A 10,949-nucleotide genomic window follows, 5' to 3' on the forward strand; every position below is an offset into this window, starting at 1 on the left:
AAATCACAGCTCGAAGGCTGTTCTCGGGCTGAAACTCTGTACCTGCGCTATTATTTTTATTGTCATTGTGAAAAGATCTTGGGGGGGGAGGGAGACTATACAGATAAACGGTTCAGTATTGAACTGAAATATTAACCCTCCCAGCTGCTGGGAAATTAAACCGGTGTCACCCAATGCCTGAATTTTAAGGTCAGTATCAATTTCCAAGATCCTACTCACCCAAGAGTGAGGCGGAAAGAGCATCAAGACATTGAGAAAAATAAAACACAAGGCCAGAGTCTGTAGCATAGCTCACTTTATTGTTTAAACAGTTTTTGCATAGGAAATATATCCGCTTCCAGTAATTGACTGCAGTATGAGCAGCTGCTAGCAGTATAGGCTGGATATAACAGTAACAATCACATTAAGTCAAGCTTGATTTACACCAGTTTAAAACTTGTGGCAATTGAGTTCATTTGCGACCCACAAAAAGTACACAAAGAACGTTATCCTCCAACTGGGCACAATAAAACCTTCACTAACATTCTGGCCCACTCCGAGGCCCATCCCAGAGGCCTGAACTCCAGAAATTAAGTAACTGTCATATAATACATCCCACTGCGAAAGGTTTGTTACATGGAGATTGTGCATGTGCCTTCCTTTTTTTTCCAAAAATCTAATTAAAACACAAGGTTCTGTATTTATGGCCCGCGAGGACACAATGCCAAAAGTTTTAAAGTGGATCAACCCTGGTGTGTAGCTAGCAAGCAATAACTGACTACTGTCGCCTACAGTTGTACTAAATGTATCTAAAGAAACACACAGTCCTACGAAAGTTGTTCTCAGAGAAACATCAGTGGGGGGGGGGGGCACCTCTTCCCAGGATACTCAAAGCTCTCTGTGATAGAAGCACAAATTAACAGCCTGATGAAGACACGCTCTAATGCAGCTCAGAGTAGCCTGTGCCTGGGAAACAGTTGCCCCTCACATTCCACAATGTTGTAGAGATTTTTTTTTTCCCAAGAAAATGTCATTTGAAACATATTTACAACTGAACTCAACAGAGACTGTGAAATTGAACAGGCACTGCTCACTTGTTTGAGTTTTTGGTAAACATTTTGCTGGTTTTTTTGTTTTTTGTTTTTTTTTTTTTGTTTTTTGTTTTTTTGTTTCTTTCTCATTTTGCATCAACTTTTATCAGTCCATGCAACTTCAATGCCCTCGATGAAGAATGCATAATAAGCCATACTTCTTTTTTTTTCTTTAAAAAAAAAGACTTCCTTCTGCATAAAGAGATATATTTGCCACATCAGTCCCTGTAGCACAGTTTTCAAAACCATTCTGTCAAAAATACAGTAATACAAGACTGGCTTTAGTGTCACTAGCTTCCACTGCTTTTCATGTATTTAGGCCACCTTTTGTTACTGGTACTGTATCATGCAATAAACGTTATCAAAGGCTTAATCTGGGGTCCCCGTAGGCTAGTGCCACTGAAGCGCTTTTCACAATCTCAACATACATTTGAATTGCAACACACAGATATTTCTAAAGAGTATTAACTACTGAACCCTTTTATCTTTAAAAAAAAAAAAAACTACTTACAACCATTGAAGAAAAATTGCAACAAAAAATGTAAAAATTGACCGTCTCCAACTTGTCCCCTTTACTATTAACAATGTGACCAACAGATCTGTGGCACCACACGGTACAAAGAGTTGTCATGGCAATGAGTTTGGCTGATGCAAAGGTCATTGTGCAGGGTCAGAGGGCAAAATCAGTGGTCCATGTTATTCCCCCAGTGCAGGGATCCACTCCACCCACACAATTTTAAGGAATTAGAAAAAAAAAAAAAAAAACAGGGCAACTACCAGAAAGTGCAAAATATGAAGAAGGCGGCTTCCAGCTCCTTCAGCATGTAAAAACATTCAATTTTGAGTTTTTACTATTGAACTTGAAGAGCCTGCACATTAAAAAAAAATTATTTTTTAAATATATTAACTCCAATTCTTAAAAGTCCAGGAAGCATGCAGCTGGTTAATGTTAACCAAAGACCTTGGCAGGAGCATGTAAACTATACTGAGTGTCATGCGTGGGGCCTATCTGCCGGCAAGACTGTCGGCGTGTTGCATGGAGAGTGAATACTGTCCGCTGATTGGGTAACTTTCTGCAGCCTTCATTGTTTCACACAGTCACAGAATCTGCATCTAGGTAGAGAGCATGCCCTGCTTTGCGGCTGAGATGTTCCAGCGCAATCTCTTCCGTTGAGTCCTTATGAAGCTACAAGTGACAAATCCAAGATTCTGCTCCCTGAGGACACATTATGTGAGACATAGCACTAGGTTTGTTTTTTTGTTTTTGTTTTGTTTGTTTGTTTCTGCCTATCCTGAATGCTCTGTGAAACTTAACCTTAAATACCATCATGGAATAATCACACACAAAAAAAGTTTGCTAAAGGCCTTATATACTAACGAAGGAGCGCGGTGCTTCCGACATTCTGAAATGCTCTGAAAACCAACTTTTCCAATACTAAATACAACAAAATAACCTTCATAAAATATAACTTTTCTCCATTTACACTTTTTTTTTAAAAGGATTAGTGTCCTATGCTTTTCAAGCACAGGAATCTGTGAAACATCTCCTAACATGGACAGATTTTTTTTTTTAATACATAACTTAAGAGCCTGGAGAGTTTTAACTCAAGTCCAGTCTCTAAACAAGGAATATTCTTGCTTACTTTAAAAATGGAAACAACACACAGTTCCATTATAATTGTTAAAAAGTTAGCTTTACAAACATGGGAATTTTAATTTAAAAAAAATTCTTAACAAAACTATACAGTGTACAAATTACTGTCTACAAGGTAGGCGGTTCGTTACGAAGACTTCGCTCTTCTCGCTGCTCACAGCGTCACAGATTCAGTCATGTCCTTGTTAGTGGAGCTGCCCACCCGAACATTACCCGATAACTATATTGCTATAATTAAGGTTTTGCCATGTCTTTATGTACAGTCTCCTTCACTGCCTCTCAGGTGTTTTTCCTTAGGCAAGCCTTGACTGCTCATGTCACTCTGGGGAAACACACTTCAGAGGCACAGTGAGTGCTGGGCTGCAAAGCGAAGGACAAAGGCTGGAGACACCACCCCCTACAGATGCCCTTGGGTGACCTTCACCATCCTGAAGCTCTGCAGTCTGGGTAAAGAAGGGGCGTGCAAGACCTGCAAAAATGGGGCCCTTCGTCAGAATATACTTCCTGGTTTTTTTTCTAAAAAAAAAAATAGGAGGCTAAAAGTGGGCTTGAGATTATCTATAGTAGTGCTTTTTAATAAGTTTATCTCAAAAGGAAAAAGAAGAAAAATTATTTAGGAAAAGAAGGAACACTTGCTCTAGGCCTCTGTAGCCAAGAGGCAGGCAGGGATGCCACAGTGTGCCATGTCGTTTAGCATTGTTCAATCACTGGCCACAGGAAGAGGAGTCTGCGTGGAAAGAATACTGTGTCCTGTAAGGTTGCGTTCTCCACCAAATAGGTCAGAAACACATAAAGAGCTTGGCTGGGAGGATTTGCTATCTGCAGAGCAAGTATCACAGAGGCAGTGGGGCTTCCTTGGCCCACTGTGCTATCCAGCATTTCGACATCAAACCCAAAGGACTAGTCAGACACAGTGCTCAGGCCTATGAGCACCGTTCTACAGTACTCGCTAGTAAATGATCTGCTATGCGTACAGTTGACAGTTTATTTTATTAGGCCTTGGCGTGGGGGCTGGGGGCAGGAGAGCCTCATGACAATCTACTGTGTATGTCACTAATTCTGAAAGATCTTCTTGGAGTAATGAATACACTCAATAGGACCAGGTTGGGGAAGACAAAATACAATTGGCCTTCATTCACCTCCAGCCCTCAGGGGAAACTAACTCAAATATATATATATATTTGAAGTACCATCCCTTAAAAAGAAGCCCCTCCCATTGTTATCAAACGGGTGTAATTCATCCACAGGAAAATTAGTTGCTTAAAAGTCTATATTTCTCTCTGCTCCAGTTTTCAGTTTACAAGGGCAGGTAAAAGAAAAGGATTTACTTATTTTTGTTCTTTAAAAACTGAACTTTGATTTTAATCTATCAGTCCAAATACATTCAATAAGAGTCACCCTCTCTCTAGCCAACCTTCCGGATGTCAGAGAACAAACTCCCAAGTGCACTGCCATCCACTCGAACTCCTAAGTCACAGGAACATCAATCATCTCCTACCATTGATAAAATGACACGAGGCCGGGAAGGATGGGGGAGCCCTCCCTCCAGATGGGCGAGTGTGTTTGCTAGAAGAAAGCTTATTCCCGTGTTAAACTCAGAAGTGTGAAACCGCCAACATCTGCTACATGGGCACTCAAGAAACGTCTCTGCCAAATATGAGACAGGCTCACTTTCCACTGTGGATTTGGAACTTTCAGGAAAAACTATCCACCACAACTAAAACAAGACAGGGCAGTTCGAAGTCTGCCCCTAGGAGGCTTCACTGTGCTTGCTTTTTCTTCCCATTTTCTTAGCTTGAAAACCAGAAATGAGTTCAGCTTGCACCCCAGGTGGGAACGTGGGGGGAGGGGGGGAAACCTGTGTAAGCTGAAGTTTGTCACAGTAGGCAGAACAGTCGCTTTGCAGCCCAGGCCCATCTCAGGGTGTCCTGCTTCACAGCCACACTGTAAAGTGTTAAAAATCCTCCCACCCACCCCCCAGAATATATATATATATGTATATTAAAAAAAATCCCCTGTCCATCTCTCAGTACACAAAAGGACCTCATCACACTGCAAAAATAGCAGTACCCACTTTGGTCAATTAAAACAAACAAACAAATAAACAAACAAACAAAAAAAGCGTACATTATTTCTTCTCAAATCTGTGTACTTACCTATAATAACCAATACAGCTAAAAGCACTACCTACATAGGCAAAACTTGGTATTGCATAATTCGTATAAATTTGAAACCCCTCCCCCCAAATATTAATTGGAAGATGAAAAACATGAAAGGTTAATAGAAAAAACACCAAAATACTGAAAATATTGCTGGTCGATTACAACTTTGAAGCGGCAACTATACACAGCCATGATATGCTTTTATAAACGTGAGATAAAGGTGTAACTGTCTAAAAAATCCATGATGTCACACATTGTTCTTCGTCTGGAGTACAAAATATTTCATCATAAAAATGGTAAAGATTTAAAACGATAATAAATGCAGCAAAACAAGTGTAGTGATGTCACTTTTGTGGTTTTTTTTGTCTTTTGTTTTTTTTTTTAAATTTCAAGGCAAGGCACGTAATGTGGACATTATATCTTCGTGCAAATTAGGATTACTGGAAAGAGTACTTTAATTAAAATTTCAAGAGACATAGAGGCAACATGTGTCTGCCCATGCACACTATGGATCTGTCAATACGAGAGATGGGTTGAACAAGGCTAATGTCTGAAAGCACCATGCACGTTGCCAGCACCCCGATGGCACTTCTCTGAAGAGCGTGTTTCCCTCCCCTATGCCCTGGCGTTTGTTCCCAGCCTGGACGTTGGGAGCTTTACCCTGGTGACATGGATTTACCTGCCTCTTTGTCTCTATGATGCAGATTTTATAGAACCGTTTGTACACCCTATGGGTTCTTGATGCAACCAGTAATTTTAAATAAATAATTCGACCTCTGAGGAGGCTGCAGCTAAGCCAACCTAAGTGCTGTGTTTTCATTCATTTTTTTTTTTCCATTCAAGCACATGATTTGTCTTGATTTAATGCCTTTTTTAAAAATGCCCTCAAAAACTGAGGGGAAAATAAATTCACTCAAAATTATTTTAAATTCTTTTTAATCCCCTCAATTTAGAGTCCAAGGGCTGAAGGACTTATAATCACAATTCCCCTTTAGATATAAATTTATAAATTGCACTTGCCTCTGTTAAGTGTTTCTTTTGTGGGGAAAATATTATATTAATTTTTACTGTTGCATGCAGAGGTAACACTTTACCCACACAGAGGCATTTCTTCCATAGAGCCTTTGAGTTCAAACCGTTTTTTTTTCCTATTTTTCATTTTTTTTAATCCTTTTTTAAGATTTCAAACTGGGTTACACACTGGAAAAGGCTGGGTTAAGGGCCAAAATTTAATAAATCTGTACGGATAACTAAAGGCTACAGAGATTTTATATATATATATATATATAGTTTTTTTTTTAACTTTTAGAAATCAGAGTGCTTATAAAATGGCTGGCTCATGGCTCTGTCCCCAGCACCTCTGATGCCGCCTCCTAGCCTTGGTGGGATAACCAGGAATAGTGACTCCATGCGTAAACAACAAGAATACTAACCAAGAAAACTAGCTTATCATGCAAATATTAAGGCATCTAGAAAGTCAGTTAAAATATATTGTCATAGAGACAGAACATCTATTTCCCAGCGGACTTCATGAACAAAGGCTACGTTGCGGGGGGGCTGCAGTTTAGCATCGTGGGATATCATCGACCCTTCGTGTCGTTAGAGTGTCAACCTTAAGGGAACTAGTGATTGTAAGTGCTGCCATGCTTCCTCTTGTCTTCTTCCTCAGCTTCGCTCCTTCCTCCCTTTCTTCCCGTCTTCTTCTTTTCCTTTGCTTTGAGTGTTTTTTTCCCCTAATTTTCTTAGACTATTGTTGCGTTTCCTTCCCTTCAGTTGCTTGTCTCCGCTTGAAGGAAAGGTTCTCCAATTATGTTCAAACCATAATTTTGGACATTTGCCGGTAAGATGGGTGTCCTATTTGACACTTGGAAAGGAACCAAGCTAGCCCAGGTACCAGGACTGTTGAGAGGAGAAGGGTAGGAGGGAGGGAAGAAAAAAAAGAGAAACACAATGTTAAAATCGCCAGCCATATTAGAAGTATCAATTCTAAATGCATCAAATTACAACTATCGTATTTTAATTTTTTAAATTAAAATTGTAATAAAGCTTAAAATTTAAGAGCATGCATTAACTATGCTAAATTACACATTTTGTACATATATACATTACAGGCAATAACTTCCATTTTATACACATCATACAAATATATAATCTCTACGATCTCTTGCTTTCAATGAAAAGACCTAAGACGCAGAAAAACATGAAATAGGATACATTCACAACTGCTGAACTCTATCTGATTAAGGATATTCTTTTTCATATATCCAACCCACTTCAATGTAATAAGTGGAGGATGATTTTTATTGTTCAAATGAAGAAAAAGAAAAGCAGAAATTCCTGGTGATACCAGACTATTGTAGTTTGCTGGACATATTAATTGTGTTTAACCTTTAATTCATAAGACACTCTGGGTAAGTTGTTTTTATCTGCCTACTAGGTTACATAAATTTAAAAATGGAATGAAATACCTATCCTTTTCTCTCATGAGAAAATAATACATTTTCAGACAGGTCCACATATATAATGCAATTTAAAACACCTAATTATCATACATAACTGAAAAGTTTCAGACAACCAAGCGATGTCTATCCTCAATGCACAGTTCGTTGCCTTCTATGCGGAAGCCCATGTGGAGGGTGCCGCACAGGGGGCTACTGGGATCTCTGGCGTTTTTTCTGCTCCCCTCTATAATTTCTTTTAGATAGAACCAAAGCTTTCTTTTCCATTCATTTTTCCTCACATTGGTTGGCAACAGAGGCCTGAGCATTCCCTGACGTCACCACCAGGAATGGCGGCACATTTGGGATAGCACATTTGAGGACCGAAAGAGAAGGGGAGTGGCCTGTGCCAGCCTTCCTATCTCTCACCAGTCAGCTGTGCAACAGCCTATGCTGGCCTTGGGATTTACAAACAAGTTTGAGAAAAATTTCTCTAGTTGCTCCTGGCATAATTTCTCATAGAGGTTTCATATGGAGAAAAGGAATGCCAGGCAGCCCCACAAAGCACCCGACCCGGGACATTCTGGGGTATACCTAACCTACTGCATTATTTGTATTGATACTCAACTTGGAGGTAGCGTCAGCCACACAGCAGCTGCCATTGCTGGACCAATGAAAGATCACACAGACAATTCTGCCCCCAGTTTAGTGATGTCTGGCATGGCCTACTCTTCATGTTTTAAATTTTCTTTAGCATCCTCTACTGTTAGAACCAATAGATGAGATGGGGTTTACTACTGTAGTTAACGATCTAGACATGCCTATCCATTTGACTCGCAAAGGCATAAAAAAAATGACAATTAACAAAAATAAACCATTTAAAATTAAAAAGACAGATGCATAACCTTTTTTTTTTTTACTCTGAAGACACCTCAGTATAAAACATGGCTTATTTCTACCTGTCTAGGAATATATTGCCCCACAATGTGTCAAAAGAAAAGAAACCAGTGACCTTTTTCTCAAGGGTTTTATGATTAAGTAACCAGGTCAACAGCAGCAAATCTTGACTTCTACGTTGCTCATCATTTAGTACTGTGCTTCGCATATGACAGGTGTTTTATAAAATTTGAGACAAATAAATCAATGGCCTGAACTCATACCCAACTAATTTTAAGAGATGCTGACCTTGATTACCTGTATTTATAAGCACACTGTCATCCGAATACCTCTGAATTTAAAACCAAGACGCTCGGTACCAAGTTTGTGCAGAAAAAAAAAAATAACGCACCAACCTACATATCTTCCTGAGATGATGAATTACCCCAACTCTAAAGACTACATATTTTTACTGAAATCTTTTCTGAGAGATCTGACTGTTTTTCACATATTTTCTCTCTTCCTACACACATCTTCAGAATTATTTCTGTAGTCTGTAGCATTGACTGGAACAATGTTACATAATGTGCCAAGAAACTTATTTGCACCTCAACTGTGCCTCACTGCACTCTGCACAGAGTTCTGTTACTGTACTTATTACATCACCGCAGAACCAGCTGCTCTCCGCAGTTATCTTACTGATGAAAAGGTGAACACCACGGGGGAAGAAATGGCCCAGTCTTATCTCTCCTTATAGAGTTTGGCCTTAAATGAGACTGTTTCTTAACAATAAGGCAAATGACAAAATAGCCATCTATAATTTTTAACCTAAAGTAAGCAGCGTGGGCCAAAAGCAAACATCTAGCTCAACAGATAATCCTTGGCAATAAGATACAGCATCAACAACAAGGCACCCTGTGAAATCAACAAGAATCCCCGAATAGATGAGCTCCACAGAGTCATCTAGAGATTGTATGCTTTGGAGAGAGTGTCTTACGGACTGAACAATAAGTGTGGCACCTATACCTGGAGAAAAGATAAGAATCCAGAACAAATGGCTTTTCATCACAGACAGAGGATTCATGCTGTATAATGTGCAACAAATTTTATTTAAATGCTTAGCTAATCTTTTTGAATCTCCTGGCCAACATGACGGCCATACCAACACTGCAGAGTGTAGTATATTTGTTGATACTGTTTATGAATCTTTAGGGGAAAGTAAATCTCAAACAGGAACACTATGTAGACCCTATATATTGGTTTTACAAGCCTCTTATCACCAATCCATAGGTCAAGTTCAAAACCATAAGGACATTCTTTAGAGATCTAACAGCAGTTCCTGTAGGGGGAACAATCCTGATAAAATAACTCAATGCCTATAGAATAAGGTTAAATGTTAAACCAAACTAGTTCATTTAATTAAAAAAAATCACCTAAATTTTCATAGTTCTTCACTGAGAATGCATAAGTACCATCACACTATGGCTCCCATGTGGGCGCCAATATCCATACCCACACATTTACAGAGGCAGATTGGGTACATATAAAATAAGTCTTAGTTTTCATTCCTGGGGGAGTTAAAATTATATGAATCACTTTATGTTCAATTAAAAAATCTATACGTTGACTACTAAGAGTTTCACTATATAGCTGAAAGGATTTCCAAAACATTCAAAGCCAACCATGTGTAGCTTCAAGCTTGCACTCACTTCGTTATCATTAGATTTTGCAATGTTAAATCACCTTTAGATAAACTAAAGATGAATCCGACTGAAACCTGATAACATATATTCAGAAAACATTTGCTGCCCATAACCCCTGGAAACAAAAGCAGTAAGAAAAGGATACAAGTATGAAGAATAAGAGTCAAAGAGTTCAAAAGATTTCAGCAGCGTCATGAAACAAAACACAATTCATCTTGATGGCAGGCATGATGAGATAGATCATACACAAAAGACATGCCAGCGAAACTAAAATTTGAGAAACAAGTATCTCGGATATCTTGGAAAATATATTCATCTTACTGTGACCATCTGTGTAAACTGACTCTCACCAACAGGGAAGCCATAAGCCAATTCCTTTGACTTTGGAGATAGTCAGGGAGTTATGGTCCTGATTCATTTTACACTGGAGTCTCTTGTCTTTGTTGAAGAAATTCAATGAATCATTTAACGCACTATTTCAGGGTAATGGGGAAGACTTGGCAATTGAATTAGAAATGACCCGGAGTTCAGAATAACTCAATTCGTAGATTTAGCACAAAAGGAGACATTTCTAGATAGCCACACTGGTGAACATAAGGTGCCTTGTCTGATGATTTAGTTCTTAAAATGGTCACTATTATCTCCTCTCATGAGTGAAGGAATGAAGACCAATCTCTCCCACATAGTCCTCAGACATAAACCATTTCACTATGATAATTTGCCTTCCTATAAAGTGACATGTTGGTCCAACCTTGGCAAGAATTTTCTTAAGGCAAATGGATTTGCTTTAGGAGACAATGAATTTGCCATTCGGTACACAAACTATGTCATAACCTCATCAATGTGGACAAAGGGACTTGTGCACTGAGTGAGCAACAACCTCAAGTTGTCTAGGCCTGTCTTCTCAGGAAGCAAAAATAGCTCCCAGGTGATATGCAAGATATTCGTCAGTATTGCTATAGGATAGGGTCATTTCAGGTTCCCTATCCTCAGCTGCCCAAGGAACTAACTGGGGACATCACCTTGGGCTCCTGGAAGACAATGGC

The 10,949-nt window shown here is 39.2% G+C and overlaps 1 protein-coding gene across 5 annotated transcripts in view; it reads right to left on the reverse strand.

The window, feature by feature from the left end:
• Positions 1–285: 285 nt before the first annotated feature.
• The window catches only part of Nfib (nuclear factor I B), a 215,301-nt gene continuing 204,637 nt past the window's right edge, over positions 286–10,949 (reverse strand). For all 5 annotated transcript variants that reach the window (XM_026781900.1, XM_005352670.3, XM_026781901.1 and 2 more), the window contains one exon: positions 286–6,785. In XM_026781900.1, the coding sequence (XP_026637701.1) occupies positions 6,656–6,785 (130 nt within the window). In that variant the 3' untranslated portion in view covers positions 286–6,655. The remainder of the gene's footprint in view (positions 6,786–10,949) is intronic.

This window comes from Microtus ochrogaster, chromosome 10, assembly GCF_000317375.1.
Source record: "Microtus ochrogaster isolate Prairie Vole_2 chromosome 10, MicOch1.0, whole genome shotgun sequence".
NCBI lineage: Eukaryota > Metazoa > Chordata > Mammalia > Rodentia > Cricetidae > Microtus > Microtus ochrogaster.